Source organism: Leopardus geoffroyi, chromosome A2 (assembly GCF_018350155.1).
Source record: "Leopardus geoffroyi isolate Oge1 chromosome A2, O.geoffroyi_Oge1_pat1.0, whole genome shotgun sequence".
Classification (NCBI taxonomy): domain Eukaryota; kingdom Metazoa; phylum Chordata; class Mammalia; order Carnivora; family Felidae; genus Leopardus; species Leopardus geoffroyi.
The window spans coordinates 59,581,312-59,601,041 of NC_059331.1; the positions used below are offsets into that span (position 1 = coordinate 59,581,312).

Below are 19,730 nucleotides of genomic sequence, written 5' to 3' on the forward strand. Positions count from 1 at the left end.
TTTGAGGGTGCTGATGAAAATGGTATTATTGTGTTTTCAATCTCAAATTCCACTTGTTTATTGCTAGTACATAGGAAATGAAGTTTTTTATAGGGGCCTTGTATTCTGTAACGTTGCTAGAATGGCTTACCAGTCTAGGAGTTTTTTGTTGATACTTTGAGATTTTCTACGTAGATGATCATGTCATGTGCCAACAAAGTTTTATTTCTTTCTTCCCCATCTGTATTTAGGCATTCCCCACTTTTCTAAGCTTCATATTAGGTCACTCTCCTTTTCAATCAAAGGAAAGACCTGCATTAGTACCTGTTTTTGCTAACTGAAAGAAAATGGCAGAGGATTTTCACTTTTATGAAAAAAAGCAAGAAGTGACAATAGTGTTCAGCGTCTGTTGTGCAGTGAGCCATTCTGGAGGCAGCGAGACTGGCCCTGCCAAGCTCCTTCCCTGGGAACTACATTCAGCATCTCAGCGTCAAGCTGCCATAGCTTTGAACCGTGTCTTTGCACATCTGTGCTTTACCTCTTTTTCATGCATCTATTAGCAAGAGGTGTCCTAAGGTACCAGAAAAGCCCAGGAGAGATTATTTTTCACATCTGGGAACACAAAGAAAATTTTCCATATAAATTAATGGTAATTGCTCCTTTGCTTTACACTATTTTGGTTTATGAAAGGTTTTGTAGGGACGTTCTACTCTGATAGCAGGGGAAACCTGTACCTCTATTTCCTTTTCTTGTCTTATTGCATTAGCTGGGACTCCCAGTAAGATGTTGGAAACGAATGGTGAGAAGACATCCTTGCTTTATTCCTGATCTTAGCAAGAAGGCTTCAAGTGTAAGTTAGCAGTAGGGTTTTTGTAGATGTCCTTTTATCAAGTTCAGGAAGTCCTCCTCTATTCCTAGTTTATTGAGAGCTTTTACTATCAATTTGTGTTAGATTTTTATCAAGTGCTTTTTCTGCATCTATTGATATAATCATGTGATTTTTCCTCTTTAGCTTGTTGATGTGTTGGATTACACTAATTGATTTTCAAATGTTGAAACAGCCTTGCGGACCTGGGAAAAATCCCATGTGGTCATGATCTATAATTCTTCTTATACATTGTTCAATTCAATTTGCTAATATCTTGTTGAGGATTTTTACATCTGTGTCCATGACAAATACTGGTCTGTGGTAGTCTTTTCTTCTAATGTCTTTGCCTGGTTTTGGAATTGAGTTAATGCTGGTCTTACAGAATGAGTTAGTATTCCCTGTTGGGACGCCTGGGTGGCTCAGTTGGTTAAGTATCCAACTTTGGCTCAGGTCATGATCTCACACTTTGTGAGTTTGAGCCCCACGTTGGGCTCTGTGCTGACAGCTTGGAGCCTGGAGCCTGCTTCAGATTCTGTGTCTCCCTCTCTCTCTATCCCTCCCCTGCTCATGCTCTGTCTCTCAAAAATAATAAATAAACATTTAAAAAAATTTAAAAAAAGAAAAAAAAAGAAAGTATTCCCTGTTTCTATCAACTGGAAGAGATTGTAGAGAATTGGTAAAATTTTTTTCCTTAAATGTTTGGTAGAATTTTCCAGTACACCCATCTGAGTCTGCTGCTTTCTGTTTTACAGGTTATTAATTGTTGATTCAATTTCCTTAATAGATAGGCCTATTCAGATTGTTTATTTGTGGCATATATTTTTATTTTTTTATTACTTAAAAAAATTTTTTTAATGTTTAGTTTTGAAGGAGAGAGAGAGAGTGCTCATACAAGTGAGCTGCATATATTTTAAAAATATATATTTCTCAGAGAGAGGGGGCTGGATTCATGGAAGTTAATGTCTACAGGCTATGACTCTCCTGGAAATAAAGTGTTGGTACTCAGGGATGGCTGAGCAGGCTACAGACCAGTGAGGGGACAGCATCTCTGGGATTCTGCTACGCATGCATGTGTGTGTGTCCTCTCGCCAGGTTCCTGGAAACTGGGAGGCTGCCTGCGTCTCCCCAGCTCATCTCCCCCTCTGTCTCTGCTACCCTCAGCTTTCTGGGAAACACAATCTCGCCTGAGAACCAGTAGTTTCACAGCACCTGCAGGAGATTCTCCGCGGCAGAACACGGGCCAACAAAACATGGATACTCAAGAACATGGCTCCCTGTGGGGCATCCGAGTCTTGGGTGGGCTTCTTCCTTACTTCTTTGCACCTGCTTTCCCTCTGCCCGGAACCCTCTACCACCAGATCTCTGTGCAGCTTCCCATCGCTCAGGAAGAGCCTGGTTCAAGTGACATTTTCCCTGGGAGCCTCCCCTGTCCCCCTCCTATCTGTCACCACCCCTACTTCAGCCTCCCTCTCGTATCATTGTCTGTGTTCCTCTTGCACATGTCAGTATCTCCACGTCCAATCCATGAGCCCGTCTGCCTGTCTCTGTCAAATGTCAGCTCCATGAGGCAGGGCCTGGCCTTATCCTTGGAGAGCCTAGACCTGGGCCTGACCCAGAACGGGTGCTCGGTCAGTGTTTGGGTATGAAGGGATGATTCCTCACTTCTGACAGGCCTGATACAGCCCAGCCCTGCTGGGCCTGGCGTCAGCAGAATGCACCTGGATGGGGGGGGGGGGGGGTTGTCCTTCCTTGAAGCCTCCCTCTGACTTGCAGGCTGCTCCAAGGGAGGGGACCAGCCCCATGTGGCTCCACCCACCTGATCTCTTCCCACCCCCCAGCCCCTCTGCCCAAAAGGACATGCCCTGTCCCCGGAATCAGGCTTCCTGTGGAGCTTTCCAGAAAACTAAAGCTAGGGCAGGGCCAGGGCCCTGGATGGGGAAGGTGGGGGGCTGCCATAGCCCAATTCCCAGTGGCATCCCAGGGTCCCAGGATGACAGCCAAGTCCGGAAGCTTCCCTTGCCCCGCCCGGTCGGCCCCAGCAGGAGACCTACATGCGGATCTGGGTGTTTTTCAGGGTGCAGTTCAGATCCTCCAGGGTCTCCTCCATCTCCTGCGTGTTCTGGATGAGTGACAGGTTCTGCTCCTCTAGCTTCGTGAAGATGTCCAGGAGCTGCTGGGGCTCCGTGAAGTATAGGTCCAGCTCCTGCAACCAGAGCCATGCGTGTGGGCTGGCTGGTCGGTGCAGGGGGACCGGATTCCGCAGCCCCACCCGGAGCGTGGCCACTGACCTCCCCGTCGCTGCCTGAGTCCTCAGTCATAGTGGTGGTAGAGTCTGACCTGCAGAGAGATGCAGGGTCAGGACAGCAGTGACCCGGTGCACAGAGATGGTGGTCATCTTCTCCCGCCCCAGTGGTGAAGCTGCCTGGAGTTACCAGGGCAGCTCCCTGCTCCCTATGTCCTCGTCCCCTCCTTCACCCCGCCAGCTGACCAGGCAGGGGCACTAGCCCTCCTCTTGGCCCCACAATGGTCACTCAGCAGTCAGGGGACTGTTTCAAATTCGGTTAGTTCATGTCACTTCAGACAGAATAAAACTCAGCCCCCTCCCTGGACCCTGCTGCCCAGGGACCCTGCTGCCCCCCTCGCCTCCTTCTACTCCTGAAGTTCCCCTGCTCCTGCCTTACCCTCCCTCTTTCTGTCTCTCCGGGTGCTGACCTACCTTAGGGCCTTTGCACCCACTGCCACTGCTAGGGTTGCCCCTCACTGACCATTCTTCTTCTTCTTCTTTTAATGTTTGTTTATTTATTATTATTTTTTAAAATTTTATTTTATTCTTTTTTTACGTTTTTTCATTTTTGAGACAGAGACAGAGCATGAATGGGGGAAGGTCAAAGAGAGAGGGAGACACAGAATCTGAAACAGGCTCCAGGCTCTGAGCTGTCAGCCCAGAGCCCGACGCAGGGCTCAAACTCACGGACCCCGAGATCATGACCTGAGCCAAAGTCGGACGCCCAACCCACTGAGCCACCCAGGCGCCCCTTTAATGTTTATTTTTGAGAGAGAGAGAGAGAGCAGAGTAGGGACAGAGATAGAGACACAGAATCCAGCCTCTGAGCTGTCAGCACAGCACCTGACGCAGGGCTCACACTCATGAGCTGTTAAATCATGACCTGAACCAAGGTCGGATGCTTAACCAACTGAACCACCCAGGCACCCCTACCTTCGAGGAGCCACCTTCAGGGCCTTTTCTGCCCACCCCCGCTATCTAGATATGGCCTTGGCACTTGTCCTTGATGGTCCCACTGGGCTACCCTGTGACACTTGCAGCACCTCTGATGGACCCTGAGCACCCCACAGGGGCGGGGGCTCTCCCAGACCCTCGGGGGTACTGGAAAAATCGTGGGCTTTGAGCACTCAGCGTGGGCCCTGGAAGGCCCTGCTGGATGGGACCCAACCCCAAATGATTTCCAAACCTGCTCTCATCGCCCCTCCTGGCCTGCTTCGGCCTGGGCCCCTGCCCTCAACACGCAGGTTCTGCTGGCTGAGAAGCAGGTGGGGCAGGCTTCTAGCCCGAGGAGCCTGGGCTCCACCCCTAGGAACCTGGGCTGAGGCTCATGTGACTCCAGGCTCTGACCCACCTGACATGGGGAGGTGATAAGTGCAGGGCTCTGTGGGAGCCCTGAAGGGGAATCCTGGAGGGCTTCTCAGAGGAAGGGCCACAGGAACAACCAAATCACTCACCAGGCATGTACCTCATACCAAACACATTGATGTCCCTCTGGCGAATGAGGAACATGGGGCTTTGAGAACTAGCCACCTGCCCCATCTCACCTGCAGGGCACTGCTGGCCCATAAGGTGCCTGAGAATCTGCCTCCAGATTGATGTAGTCTGGGGGGTAGGCTGGACTTTAGCTCCCACTTGCCCTCTCAGCTGAGTGCCTTCTGCAGCCCACAACCTGCTCAACTGTACTCAGTGACCCTGGTCACACGGCTAATAGATGGAGGGACCCAGAATAGTGTGATCCTAGACCTCTAGTCTGAGGGATTGCCCCAACAAGGGGCCTGGATGGTGGGAGCTCCAGGGCTGAGGGCAGTCCCGGTAGAGGAAGCATGCAGAGCTAACCCCCCCCCCCCCCCGGAGCCTCTGTTCAACACCGAACTGTAAACAACAGCTCCCACCGGCCGGGGTTGCAGGGATAAAAGTGAACCCGAGGCATGTGCCTGGCCCACTAATGGTGGCCAGTCTTCTTCACAAGGCAGGACCGTGACACACCAAGATGAAAGTGAGCTTGGAAACCGGTAGCACTCAGGTCCCCTTCCTGCCTGAGAAGCATCAGCTGGGGGACATGGGAGGTTGCGCAGTGAGAACAAACATATAAGGGGGGGTCATCCGCATAGGGGCTTGGCCCTCAGGAGCAGGTAGGGGATGGAAACATGGGAGAGGGTTGCCAGGCTGTCGTAGAGGAGGAAGGACAGAGGCTGGTACACCTAAGGGATGAGAGAAGATACAAAGGAGAGGGGTGGGGAGGCTGAGCCCCCGGGGCCACCTCCATACTGTTTTCCAGAGTGGCTGCACCAGTTTGCATTCCCACCAGCTGTGCAAAAGGGTTCCTCTTTCTCCGCATCCTCGCCAACATGTGTTGTTGCCCGAGTTGTTAATGTTAGCCATTCTGACAGGTGTGAGGTGGTATTGCATTTAAAAACTACCATTTCTGGGAATGCAGTATGGAGGTTCCTCAAAAAATGAAAAATAGAACTACCCTATGACCCAGCAATGGCACTCCTAGGTATTTATCCACAGGGTACAGGTGTGCTGTTTTGAAGGGGCACATGCACCCCAATGTTTACAGCAGCACTATCAACAAGAGCCAAAGTATGGAAAGAGCCCAAATGTCCATCGATGGATGAATGGATAAAGAAGATGTGGTTATACAGATACAATGGAGTGTTACTCGGCAATCCAAAGAATGAAATCTCACCATCTGCAGCTACGTGGATGGAACTGGAGGGTATTAGGCTAAGCGAAATTAGTCAGAGAAAGACAAAAATCATAGGACTTCACTCATATGAAGACTTTGAGAGACAAAACAGATGAACATAAGGGAAAGGAAGCAAAAATAATATAAAAACAGGGAAGGGGACAAAACATAAGAGACTCATAAATACGGAGAACAAACTGAGGGTTACTGGAGGGGGTGTGGGAGGAGGGATGGACTAAATGGGTAAGGGGCACTAAGGGATCTACTCCTGAAATCATTGTTGTACCATATGCTAACTAATTTGGATGTAAATTTAAAAAAATAAAATAAAATAAAAAAACTACCATTTCAGTAGCCTCATCTCCTGATCTGTTTGTCAAGACACTCTCTTTTATTTTTTAAACATTTATTTATTTTGAGAGAGAGAGGCCGAGAGAGAGCACAGGGGAGAGGCAGAGAAAGAGGGAGACAGAGAATCCTAAGCAGTTTCCGCACGGTAGGTGCGGACTCAATCCCAGGACTGTGAGATCACGACCTAAGTCCAGATCAAGAGTCGGATGCTCAACCGACTGAACCACCCAGGCATCCCAAGACACTCTATTATGAAATAACCATGCCAGAATACCGAGAATAGAAGGGACCTACGATAGCCGGATCTGAACAGGACGTGGCAGGGCAGCCGGAACTCTCTTGCCTGTTGGCTGGAGCGTATAACGTAGCAGCCATGGCAGGTCTTTGGCAGAAGCCGCTAAAGCTAAGCATCTACTCGCCTCGTGAACCAGCACTCCCACTCTTGTTTCCAACAAAAATACTCATGCAAAGAGTGCTCCAACATAAAAGTACCGGAATGTTTGCAGCAGCTCTAATCAAAATAGCCAAGAATTGGGAACAACCCAAAAGGCCACCAATCATAGAGGACCTGGAGAGTGGGGCTTCGTGCGGTGGGGCACTAGGCGGCCGACTGCCAACAACGCCTGCTTCTGCGCACGATCACGCAGGCATGCAGCAGAGACGAGCCAGGCCCAGAGTGCATTTTATGTAAAAACCCAGACTCTGGCTTCTCTTAAAAGGCTCTGACGCTCCCTGCACCTTGCCTGCCTGCATCCGTTTATATTTGACTGTCTCGTTTTAGCACCCAAGTGGGCCACCCCAGACAGAAGGTTACCAAATTGGACAGAAATAAAATGGTTTAGAAAACACCTCGATCTTGGGGCTTGAGTCAGACTATACACCCTTCAAGCTGGGAACAGGCCCCTCGTCACGGTCTCACCCTTCCTGGAGAGGCTGGGCTTGTCCTAGGCACCCCTGGCCTGGAGCCACTTGGGAGCAGTCCCCAGCGGGCCCCAGCCACTACCCCAGCCTCCTTGCCCTACCCCAGACCCACTCACCCTTTGGCGTTCAGCCCACTATACACACTGGCCTGGCTTCTATGCTGGAGGTTCAGGGTGTTGGACGAGATCTGCCCCAGCTGCGCCACCTGCAGGAACTTCCAGGACTTCTTTGGGCCCTGCCCCTCTGGAGGAAACAGAGGGATGGTTTTCACATGCCCCAGCCCGGGGCAGGGCCCCTCCAGCTTGCGCCAGCCACGTACCTCTGGAGCCTGTCTTGCCCTTGGTCCCTGGTCCTACAGGAAACAAGGGAGGGGTTTCGGATGGCTTCCACTGGAGCAAGGCCTTCAGCAATACTGCTTGAGGGCACAGGGTTCCCTGGGGCCCTCCCAACAGTTTCAGAAAGGGCCCCCACACAGTTTTAGGGCCCCCGCAGTTTCAGAAAGACCTACAAGGGAGGAAAGCCCCTTGGGTCTGAGTTAGAGATGGCCCTGTCTTCCCTGAGGGAATGTGTGGGCCCTACGGGGTAGCTGCTGCCCCTGGCTGGGGCTTTACAGGCACTGAAGGGGCCCAGCCTGTGGCCTGGACACCTCCAAGGCCACTGCCAGCAGGGCACGGAGTCTGGGTGGACCCAGGGAACTACCTTCTTTCCTGTTACCTTTGTCCTGGATCGTGGAGTGTAAAGTGTTCTCTATGGGGGGCTCAGTGACCTCCTTGGCCTTTTTGAGAGCCAAACGCTTCTCCTCCCTCTCTTCCAACCACTCCTTGGGCGACAGCTTGTACAGGAAGTCCTTGTAGGCCTTGTAATGCTGCAAAGTGTCTTCAAATTTGGAGATCTCGCTGGATTGGGGAGGGGGAGGGGAGGTCAGCTTCCTCCTCGTGGGGAGACCCCTCCAGAGGGAGCTGCCTCTGCAGCCTGGGTAAGCCCAGAGTGCTCCTGGCTCTCCTGGGGACAGGTGTGCCTGGGAGAGGACACCGGCCTGCTGCGGACCGACGTGGGTCACACCTCCACAGGTATAACCCTCTGTGACTTTGGACTTGCAGCTGACCCTTGGGACCCTGGTCTCCAAGTGAGCCTGCCTCCTGGTGCTGTGGCCTTGGGAAAGTCACTGGATCTCTCTTGGCCCCTGTCACCTCCTCTGTAAAATGTGCAGCTGCGTCCCACAGGGCTTTGAGTCCCTGAACCACTTAGGTTTGAGAGGCAAAGCCATGAGGTCTGCCCTGCGTGGGGGCTTCTTTTGGCTGGGGGCGAATGACAGAGGGAAGTGGCGGCAGGCCAACCTCAGTGGCTTGCCCTCCGCGCTCACCTTTTGATGTTCATGATCTGGGTGGTCAGGTCCCGGATTTCCAAGATCTTCTCCACCTTTGCTTTGGTCTCCTTCTCAGCCCTGGAGGTGGGGATGGGGATGGGGGCAGGGGGCCAGTCGCAAAACTGTTAAAGGGGGCATATACACCGCCCTGGGGCGGGGCGGTGGGTGGGGGGAGCTGCCAGGGTCAGGTGGTGGGGGGAGGGGATGGGGGGCAGGCGGGCTGCAGGCTAGCGTGGGCGCAGGTGCTCAGGCCCCACGAGCACTGGGGGGCCCTCCGTGTGGGCTCACGCTTTCAGGGCCTGCACCGAGCTCCGATCATTCTCCCGGAGGAACTCCTCAAACAGGGCGGCGTCATTCTCCAGGGACCTTTCTGCCCGCTCCAGCTCTGCCTCCTCCTTGGTCACCAGCAGCTCCAGCCGCTGGATCTCCTGCTGCTTCATGTCCAGGGCGTACTGAGGGCCACCAGAGTGGGAGTCACACCCCTCGCAGCCCCCCGCCCGGGCCCCCCCCACCCCCCCCACAGCACAGCTGGGCCAACCTGGATGCGGAACATCTGGCGCTTCTGGTTGATGTAGTTGTTCAGGTTATCAGATTCCATCTTCTTTTCTGCAAAGAGAGGAGAGGGGCGGGGTGGGCAGGGTGAGAGACCCAGACTGGCCGGGATACCTCTCCAGGCACCTGCTCTGCTGTGAGGTCCAGGTTGTTATGGGGACTCTGGGAGACTGGGCTCCGTCTCTAGCAACAGGAGAGGAGGCTCTGTGGATATATCACACTCTCCACTGCTGGAGATCGGGCCAGGTGGGAAGTCCTTTCCTGAGTCTGGCCTGAGCCTCTCCTGCCGTAGTACTCTTTTCACCTGGAGTGAGACTCTGGACAGCCCTGCCCAGGAAGTTTCACCCAGCTGCACCTAATAATGAAGGACCTATTGGGCCAGGAACTGCAAAGGGATGGGGAGAGAAAAACAGGGCAGCATGATCTCTATTTGGGGTGCTCTAAGTCCCCAGGATCCAGTTTAGACAGTAGCTACGATGAGGGAGCACAAGGCAAGCTGATAGGCCGCAAACATCCCCCCCCCCCGCCAAGGCAGCCCAAGAACAAAGGAAAGGGGAAAAACAAATGGTTAACATCACAGTCCTTCGGGACCTAAGTCTCCATTACCCCTCCATAGCGATGTGGGAAACAAAGGCAGAAGGAAATGGCAGAACTAAATTTCCTTATAACCTGCTGCCCATTGACAGATACTTGAGGCGGGCAGAGTAAGTTTCTCCAGGAGCTGTCTTACTGCTACTGCTTTGCTAGAGGTAAAAACAACCTTAGCTTGACACTAGCTAGGCCTCTAGTATCCTGTGAGTCTACTTTAGCTCATGAAAATCTCACTGGAAACTTCTGCTGGCCTCTACCTCCCCCAGTGTCTCCTCATGGTCCCCGGGCAGCTCTTCCTGCCCACAGGTCCTGTCCCCGTGCTTCAAGAAAATCACCCTTTTGCACCAAAGACGTCTTCAAGAACTCTTTCTTGGCCTTTGGTTCTGGGCTGCACGGGCCCCACTATCACCCCCAAAACCCTCATCAGCTAGGTCTACACACCAGGCGGGAAGCCAGTGGGAGAAAGTTAAGGTGGGCCCCCGTAAGACCTTCTGGAGCACAAGCAGAGGGCAAAGGGCCACAGGATCCTCTTTCCCTGGTCTTTCTGGAGAGGAAAGCCCAGAGACGTCCTGACTTTGGAGAGACCAGGAGCCAAGGAAAGGACAGCAGAGCCATGTGGCTCTCTGCCTCATCTCTTAAACCCTCTTCGTTCCAGAAGACCCTAGTGTGGTGTAGGAGTGGTGTTTCAAGCCTAGAAGCCTGGCAGAGACCCAGCTGGGCCTCCGCCTCCCTGGCCCATCGTGTGGGAAGGCCCTTCCCCCAAGGAGACCCAGCTCCTCACTGCAAGTCAAATCTGGGATACCGACAGGTCTGGTGCCTAAACCTGCTGGGTCCAGTCTTCCCACTGAGACCAGCTTCCTCTCCTAGATCTTGGAATGGACGGTAGAGACCAAAAGGAAAAACGTGCAGTTCTGTGTCTCTTCATGCAGAGCTCGGCACACATAATGTCAAAGTGAGCTCAGGGGCTTTGTTCCCCCAAATAACAAGCCACGGGGTCAGGGGGTAGAGGCTGGGGGGTCTCGGATTAATATTCACATTCAGTACACCAGTTGGGTTCCAGGACTCTATCATCTGGGCTGGTAGAGTATTAATGCTGGTACTTAAGATTTCCTACTGGGTCATAAAATTAATAACAGCTCTCTCTCTCTCTCTCTCTCTCTCTCACACACACACACACACACAGGACTTCCGTGTAGCATCTAAAGACGCTGAATCCCACAACCCACGAGGTCGCCACTGTCATCAGACCGGAGAGGAAACTGCCGTGCAGAGGAGGTGAACACCTGGCCCAGGATGGCGAGGGCATTCAGTGCTGAAGCTGACATCTGAACCCAGGGAACCTGGTTCCAGACTGATGCTCTTTCCCTCCACCATATTAAGGGACTATATTTTATATGGGCGCAATCTGCCTTCACGTGCACGGGAACCTTCCGAATGCAAGCAACGTTGGGATTCAAAGGCTTTTAGATTGGCAGTCCGGCTGGAATCCATCCCTGTGACGGAGGGAGGCGGGGTCAGACACAGAAACGACCCTCCTTCCCCACTGCACCGGAGCCCTGCCTCTCCGAGCACGTGAACAGCACTGTGCGCGCCCCGAGGTCAAGACCCGACGCTGGGGAAGGGGGCCACCTTTGGTCATGGAGAGCTTCCACGCTGTGTTGTCGTGGAAGGCGCTTAGCCGCTCCGCCTCGGCGCGCACCTCCTGGTCCTGCATCTCGTCCTCCAGCTGCAGCTCGCGACGCAGGCTGGTGTGCTTGGCCAACACTTTGGACGCGTAGGTCATCTTTTGGTGCATCCGCAGCGTCTTCTTCTGCTCCCGCTCCTGTTGGGCGGGGTCGGCCGGGGTCGGGCGGGGCCGGCCACCACTTCCACCCCCTACCCCACCGCGCCTGGGACCAGCGTCCTCCTATCGGCGGCGACGCCTTGTCCCTGGGTCGCACAGCCTTGAGGGGACGCGCATGCGGCGCGGGGAGGTGAAGGGGGAATTGCCCGGGGGGGGGGGGGGGCGCACTTGGGGCACGGTGGGGGTGCGCTTGGCGGGGCTGAGCATTGCTGCGCGCAGAGGGGGCTGCGGAGCTGTGTGCCGGGGAAAACGCTCCTGGGGGCTCTGAGCACAGCTCCCAGGGTGAGAGGGCAGTGGGGCTGAGAGCGGGGGTTAAGGGCGAGGTGGGGGTGGGGTTGCCAGATTAAGTACAGGATGCCCAGCCAGGTGTGCATTCCAGGTCAGTAGTGCAGGGACATACTAAGCGATGGTTCCTCCTGAAATTCATTCACACTATTCTCATATTCTCATATTGTGATTTGCTAAATCGGACACACCGAAGGTTCCGGGAAGCTAGATCTTGTGAGTTTTCAAAAGAAACTCGAAATCTCGAGTTTGGTCTGCAAGCTCGGTAGTCAGAGCTGGCGGCGGCGGGCAGGTCGCTGGGGATCTGCTCCTCTCCACCCAGCCTGGCCTCCAACCTGCCCCAGCGTTGCTCCCTTCCCTGAGCCCTCAGCTTGGGGGGACCCCAGGATGGCGTGGGGATGGGGGCTTTTCTTCCCTGAGGACTAGTGCAGGCCAAAGGCCCCCTCAGGGGAGCCCAGCCCTTCCTGCAGCCCAAGCCCTGGGGGTTCTCCACATCCTTCCATGGCCCAGGCACCTCAGCCTGCAGGATCAGACAGGCCTGCACAAACCCTCTTCTCTTCATCTGTCCTTTCCCCGGGGCTGCCAGGTGCAGCAATGAATGCAGCCTCTTTAGAAAGCTGTTTAGGGAAACCACATCTGTGGCGGGACCCAGCCCGAGGCCCCTAGATTGCACCTCCGTGTAACAAAGCTGGGGAAATATCACCTAGACTCCCAGTGGCAGAGGGTCTGCACTTAGAAGAAACTGGGCAGCTGCTTGGGGTCAATGTGACATTGGGGGGGCTCTGCTGGGGTGCAGGATTGAGGGGGGAGGGCTGTGCGGTGGGGGGGGGGGGAACGGGTGCCATGTTTGGGGGGTTTAGGAAAAAGGCAGAAGCGACCGTGGAAGCAGGGCCAGGCTGGGAAGAGATAATCCTGCCCTGGAGGAAGGTCTCTAAGTCCGTCAGAGAAAGTTGTGTGTGTTTCTGCTGTATTTGCCCACTTGGAGGCCTCACAGAAGTGTGTGCTGCTCAGTGTGGCTTTGTGGGAGTGTCTGCTTCCAGGGCATGAGTGAGTGCACAGCATGGCAGCAGGATGGGGAAAACACTGATGGTGGCCCCCACAGAGCTTCTAGGCGGTTGGTGGGGCAGGGAGGTCTGAGTAGGGGCTGGAAAACGTGCATTTCCTTTTGTGTCTTCGGTTGGGGTCTCGGCCGGAGCCAGTTCTCCGAGGAATCTCAGATACCGAGCCATGAGTTGAAGTAGACAGAGTCAGCCCGGGAGGGCTGGTCATAGGCATGTGCCTGAGACTGTGTCCCAGAAACCTGGCCCATGCTGAGCACTTCTCAGTGAAGATGCCCGCTGGTGAGTCCTCCCTGAGCCTGGCTGCAGTGATGCTTGCTCGCTCCAGCCATGCCACGGCAGGTGGGAGTGAGCAAGTGGGCTCTTGGGTGGGGAGGCAAGACAGACTATGCTGGGGTGCAGACAAGGCGCGGGCCGGTGGAGGGGGGTCCGGGGCTAGCTCAGGGACTCCCAGGTGCTGCTGAGGGCCATGCATATGTGTACGTGTGTGTGCGCATGCGCACACACACAGGTGCATGTTTGTGTGTGGATTTGGCCTCCAAGAATTCCCACGAGAGGGATTGTGCAAGGCTGGAGCAGTTGGAGGGGCGGGTCTCCTGGGAGAGGCGAGAGGGGGCCTGAGGTCCGAGACGGGCCTTGAAGGACAGGGAGTCTCAGGAGGGTGACATCTCATGCAAGGGACAGCAGAAAGACCTGGTGGCTGAAGCACGGTGGCCACAGCAGCTTCCAACAGCCCACTCTGACAAGGCCCAGGAAGAGTGGCGATGAAGCTGGGTAAGACAGTGGGACAGGTCAGAGATTGGAGAGCTCGTCAGGGTTTCGAGTTGATTTTTTAAAAATAGTGAGAGGCACCTGGGTGGCTCAGTCGGTTAAGCATCCAACTTCAGCTCAGGTCATGATATCACGGCTCATGGGTTCGAGCCCCGTGTGGGGCTCTGTGCTGACAACCCGGAGCCTGGAGACTGCTTGGGATTCTGTGTCTCCCTCTCTCTCTGCCCCTCCCTCACTCACCCTCTGTCTCTGTCTCTCTCTCTCTCAAGTATCAATAAACATTTTTAAAAAATAGTGAACCATTGACTATTCTAGAGTGAGAGAGTGACCTGAAGAAAGTGCTCTTCTGAGAAAGGCAATCTGGGTCTGCGTGCATGAGGGAGGGAAGAGTTGCAGGCAGGCCTCAGTCCTGGATACTCACTAGGCGAGACTTATTCCGCTCCTGATCTCTGAGCAAGAAGAAATCCACGTCTCCAGACATGTGGAAAGGATTAGCCGCATGGTCAGGAACAATCTCGGGCACTGGGGAGGGAGATATCTCATTGGAGAGACGAGCCAGCTCTTCCAAACAGGTGGTCTGTGCCTCTGGAGTCCTGGTGCCCTCCCAACCCAGCATGAGGAGCTTCCTTGAAAGCGTGAGCAGGTGTTGAATGTTCTCTTGGATCCAGCTGTGCCTGAAATCCAACCCTGGACCTTCTGACTGCAGAAACTCACCTGTCAGGTTTAACCTAGGTGGGCTTGGGCTTCTGTCCCTGGCATCTGAAAGATGCCTGGTAAACACAGCCCCCAACCCCCCCGCCCCGGTCTCAGACATGTGGCCCTCTATCCCCTCTCATTTAAAGTCCCAGGAACCCCCATTCTGCAGAGGGGAGAAGCAGGAGTGGGGAAGTGATGGGGCCAGATGGTCGGGGAGGCCCAGTGACTCCAGAGCAGAGGCACCTGCCTGCAGAGGGCAGTGAGTGCTGTAGGGCAATGAATCTGCAGGATTCTCCATAAGCCCCCCAGGGGGGAGGCTGAGTTTGGGGGCAAGTGACAGCAAAACACCTGAGGCCTTGGGAGGCAGGGCAGGACTTTGAGAGATGGGAGCTGCCAAGGACCCTAATTTTGCTGCTCCCCCCACCCCTTTGGGTAAGGGTTCCCACTGCTCAGCTCAGCAGGGATCAGGGAGGACAGGACCCAGAAGCACCAAACTAAGGTCTTAAAAATATGGTTGCTTTCTCCCGCATCCTCCATTTGGAGGACACAGCATTCGTTGTAAAACAAACTAAAGCATTCTTGGAAGTTAAAGAGTATAATAACAAAATAATTCCTCCACTTCAAAACAATCGCTGGTAATATTTCTGGGGGTATTTTCTTCTAGTACATGCTAACACCTATTTTTAATAATTTCATATCTTCTTTTAAAAAACACTTGACCAGGGCGCCTGGGTGGCTCAGTCGGTGAAGCGTCCGACTTCGGCTCAGGTCATGATCTCATGGTTCACGAGTTAGAGCCCAGCATTGGGCTATGTGCTGACAGCTCAGAGCCTGGAGCCTGCTTCGGATTCTGTGTCTCCGTCTCTTTCTGCCTCTGCCCCACTCATGCTCTGTCTCTCTCTCAAAAGTAAATAAACACTTTAAAAAATTAATAAAATAAAAAAAATTTTAAGAAAATAAATAACTAAAAACACTTTACCTTCAGCAGCTGCCTGCGAAATTACTAATTCTTTGTGGACCTGTAGGCAAATGTAAAAGGCTGCGGTAACGCGTGATTTCATCAGGACCCGTTGCCGGGACATGTGCAGCAGCCCGGGAGCCGCCTCGGACACCCCGTGGCACACACCCGTGTGCCCCCACGGACTGGGTCTTTGCAACTGATTTTGGGAAGGGAGAACAGAGGCCAGGGGCTGTGAGCATTTCCAGACTTCGAAGTCTGATGCTGGCCTGCCTTTCCTGTCTTATTTCACACCCTCACCAGCAGAAAGGGGATGCTGTGAAGAGGGGATTTGAAGTTCTAAGAGACTCAAAATACCGCCGCACAAGAGTTCTACTTGTCAACTAGGAAGAGTGGAGAAATTGACAGACTCCACCCTGCTCCAGGCCATCGGAGGGAACCAGGGCGGAAGCCAGAGGGGCGGGCTGTTTCTGGCCAGTGCAACCCCAGCATATCACCCCGGCGGTCCGCCAGGACCCTTCACCCACACCTGTCCTGTGGAGGTGTCAGGAAAGCCCCGAGTCCACAACATCTTTGTACTATTCTTTCAACTTTTCAACCGGTCAAAATAGTTTGAAAATGAGTGAGAAGAATAAAGAAAGATTATCCACTCCTAGGCCCAGCCGGGAGGAGGAAGCAGGCAGTCCGTTCTCAGCTGGGCTTCTGGAGAGGGGAGCCTGTGGGAGGGGGAGCGCCCAAGATAGGGAGAGGTCACGTGGGTGGTGGTCACACGGGTGGTGGATGGGAGGAGAAGGGACCGGGCTTGTGCAGGTTTGGTTTGGAGTCGTGCACTCTTGTCCCACGCCTAATCACAACTTTCTTTTACATCCTTTGATTCCGACACAGGGGTTCCAGAAGAGACCGCCCAAGGGCCTCTATGTGTCAGGCGGCAGGGAAGGTGGGGGGGAGGTGGCGGGGGGAGGAGGTCGGGGGACATGGTGCCCTGGGCATGTGGCTCACCTCCCTCACCAGGCCACCCCCCCCCACCCCCCTGCCAGAAAAGGCATAAGTTTAGAAATTGCACACAGCTCCGTACAAGAAGGGGGGAGCCTGGCAGACAGGGAGTATTGGAACTGGAGAGGCAGCGGGTCTGGGGTTAAGTGGGGAAGTGCGGCCCACTGGGCTGGGCTGTGGGAGGAGGGTGTGCAGGAAGTGATGGCTCTGGGTGCAGCAATGGTGCTGCGCAGCTAACCCCCTCCTCACATCTTCATGCCTGTCTCTCTCACTCCCTGCATCTGCCCAGCAGCCCCGGGCAGAGGCATCTCCCTAAATTCAGAAGAGTGAGGACTGAGCCAGAGTCGGAGTCTTTATGTCCCCAAACTGGCCGGTAGCACGCCTGGGCTGCATGTCCCGTGTCCCCATCGAAAAGATTAATTACGATAGTTAGCAAGCACTGAGCACTTAACCGTGGACCAGACCAAGGACTATACCTGACTTGATTTTCATAGCAATCCTATGAGTTGGGAATTCTTGTTACTCCCACTGAGGAAACTGAGGCACAGAGAGGGAAGCGGCTTACCCGAGGCCACAGAGCTAGAAGTAGCTATGTGGGGACGGGCTTCCAAAAACAGAAATTGCATTTGCAGTCCTGCAAGTAGGGAATGTTTCCGAACAGCTAATGGTTAATGTATTAATGTGAAGATGAGCCCACGATCAAGGATGGCAGTCATTTGGAGCAGATCATTCCAGAAAGGCAAAGTCGGTTTGACATTTAGAAACCAATCAATGTAGTAACCCCAATAACAGAATGGGGGAGAAAATTATATGATCTTTTCAAGAAATGCAGTAAAAGTATTTGATACAGTTCGAAACTGATTTTTAATGAGAGTCTTAGCAACATAGGAATAGAAGGAGACTTCCCTGGTCTGATAAGAGGAAGTGTGGTGAGCTGAGTAATGCCCCCCCAAAGATGTCCATGGCCTACACCCCAGACCTGTGACTAGGCTCCCTTATATGGTAAAGGGGACTTGCAGATGGGATGCGAGATGGTCCTGGATTTGCAGATGGGTCTGATGCAATCACGAGGGTCCTTCTAACAGGAGGCAGGAAGGCCAGCAGCATGAGAAGGAGGTGTGACAATGGAAGCAGAGGTTGGAGTGATTTCACAGAGACCGGAGGATGCTGTGCTGCTGGAGTTGGAAATGGAGGAAGGAGCCAGGAGCCAAGGACGCAGGCGCCTCTAAGCTGGAAAAGGCTAGGAAGCAGATTCTCCCCTGGAGTCTCTGGAAGGAACACAGCCCCATGGACACTTTGATTCTAGTTTTCTAAGTTTCATTTTGGACTCTGACCTCCAGAATTGTAAGATAATTTATCTGTGTTGCTCTAAGCCACTGAGTTTGTGGTAATTTGCTATAGCAGCAACACGAAATGAGTACAGGAATCTACAAGAAACCTCTAGGCAAAATATTGCGTGCTTCCCCCGCCCCCCATGATCAGGAACAAGGCATGGATGCCTGTCTTTGCACTTCTACTCAGGGTTGTAGTTAAGCAAGAAAAAGAAATAAAAAGTATAAGCTTGGAAAGGAAGGACAAATAATGTCATCTCAAAGTGATGTGATTGTAGAGGAGAAAATCCAAAGAATCTGCAAACAAAATGGTTATAACTAGATTAGAGATGATTTATAGGTCTGATTGTAAAGTGAAAACAAAACTTGTATAAAATGCAGTATCTTCATGGCCTTGGGGGTCAGCAGAGAGCTTTAAAACAGTTCATAAAACATACCAACGATAAGAAAATGATTGGGAAAGTGAACTCCACTAAAATTAGGAACTTTTGTTCATTAAACATGCACCACTAAGAAGGGAAAAAGCAATCTGCCAAGTGAGGGAAGGTATTTGCATATTTAGAACTGGTGAATGACTTGTTTCCAGAATATGTAAAGAGTTCCTAGAAATCATTAAAATGAAAAGACAACCCAGCAGAAAAGTGGGCAGAGTCAGGAACAGGCACTTCACAACAGAGTCATCAGTGAACATATGAAAAGGTAATCACTCTCATGGATCACAGGGAATATGAGATACTAATCCATATCCAAAGGGCCAGGTAATAGCAAAAGTATTGACAACGTGCCAGGTGTTGGAAAGGATGTGGAACGTCTGGATTGCTCACACCTATTATTGGTGGGACTGTGAATTGGAACAAGTGTTCTGGAAAACTGCTCAGCACTACCTACTAAGGTTAAACATCCTGCCAGCAATTCCACTCCTTTCTCATTTCCAGGAGAAATGAGCGTTTATGTCCTCTAAATGGCATGCACAGCAATGTTCACTGCAATATTGCTCAGAATATCAAAAACCCAGAAACAACCCAAATGTTCATCCATCCCGGAAAGAATGATATACTGTCGGCATATGCACACAACAGAATGCACACAGCAACAACCAAGAAGGGACTCTTGTGACTGGCATTTCACAGGTGTGATGTTGCGTGAAAGAGGCCAGGACCGAAAGAGCATGGAGTGTGACTGCACTTATATGAAGTTCGAGAATGGATAGAATGATTCTGGGGTGACAGCAGAGCCCTGCTGTCTCTGGGGGAAAGGGAACTTCCAGGAAGATGCAAATGTTCTAGATGGCGAATGAGATGGAAGCTACAAATGTGTATACATTTACTGAAATTTGTCAAACTGTATACCTATGATTTGTGCATTTCACCTAATTATGCCTTAGCGAAGGGACCAAACCAATCACACCAAACCCAGATGCCTCACCCTTAATGTGGTGATCAGTTCAGGCACAGGGATCCATGGTTAGAAGAAGCTGTCGGGTGAATGGTTGATGGGAATGTGGCAGAGGGCCAGGCGGTCACCACCAGACCCCACCGAGCGTGGCAATACCACGAGCGGGGGGCAGCTAGACGCATGGGCTTCTTGTGAGAGGTAGTAGGAAGCATTCTTGTGGACAAAATGGAACATCTTATCAAGCACGTAAGGTTAAAATGTACAATTAAAGGAAAGATGAGGAACAGAGAAACAGTTTCTAGAACAAAGATCTGGTAGCAAACAGATACATACAGAACAGAGGTCGTTCTACAGGTAATTAATGCCATTTCTCAGTAAGTCAAGACGTAGAAAATGAAAGGACGTGGGGGAGGGGCTCTGCTAGATTGTAAAGAGAGAGAAGATGATCAGATCTCATTTGAATCAGTTAGAATGAATCTTCTATAGGAAGACATATCTGAGATAATTGGGTAACTTCACTGTGGTCTTGCAAAGAAAAAGCCCTATTTTTTTTTTAATTTTTTTTTTTTAATTTATTTTTTCAACATTTATTTTATTTTTGGGACAGAGAGAGACAGAGCATGAACGGGGGAGGGGCAGAGAGAGAGGGAGACACAGAATCGGAAACAGGCTCCAGGCTCTGAGCCATCAGCCCAGAGCCCGACGCGGGGCTCAAACTCACGGACCGCGAGATCGTGACCTGGTTGAAGTCGGACGCTTAACCGACTGCGCCACCCAGGCGCCCCAAAAAGCCCTA

General features: G+C 52.5%; 1 protein-coding gene across 4 annotated transcripts in view; it reads right to left on the reverse strand.

Moving 5' to 3' along the window:
• The window catches only part of CFAP100 (cilia and flagella associated protein 100), a 52,992-nt gene that overhangs the window by 20,391 nt on the left and 12,871 nt on the right, over positions 1-19,730 (reverse strand). For 2 of the 4 annotated variants that reach the window (XM_045494055.1, XM_045494053.1), the window contains exons 4-13: positions 13,983-14,083; positions 11,234-11,426; positions 9,000-9,067; positions 8,750-8,913; positions 8,459-8,539; positions 7,810-7,991; positions 7,415-7,447; positions 7,212-7,338; positions 3,136-3,184; positions 2,899-3,050 (exon numbers count right to left, since the gene is read on the reverse strand). In XM_045494055.1, coding sequence (XP_045350011.1) covers positions 2,899-3,050; positions 3,136-3,184; positions 7,212-7,338; positions 7,415-7,447; positions 7,810-7,991; positions 8,459-8,539; positions 8,750-8,913; positions 9,000-9,067; positions 11,234-11,426; positions 13,983-14,083 — 1,150 coding nt within the window. Of the gene's footprint in view, positions 1-1,739; positions 2,566-2,898; positions 3,051-3,135; positions 3,185-7,211; positions 7,339-7,414; positions 7,448-7,809; positions 7,992-8,458; positions 8,540-8,749; positions 8,914-8,999; positions 9,068-11,233; positions 11,427-13,982; positions 14,084-19,730 lie in introns of those variants that run through there. The other 2 variants (XM_045494057.1, XM_045494056.1) reach the window with 2 other exon arrangements.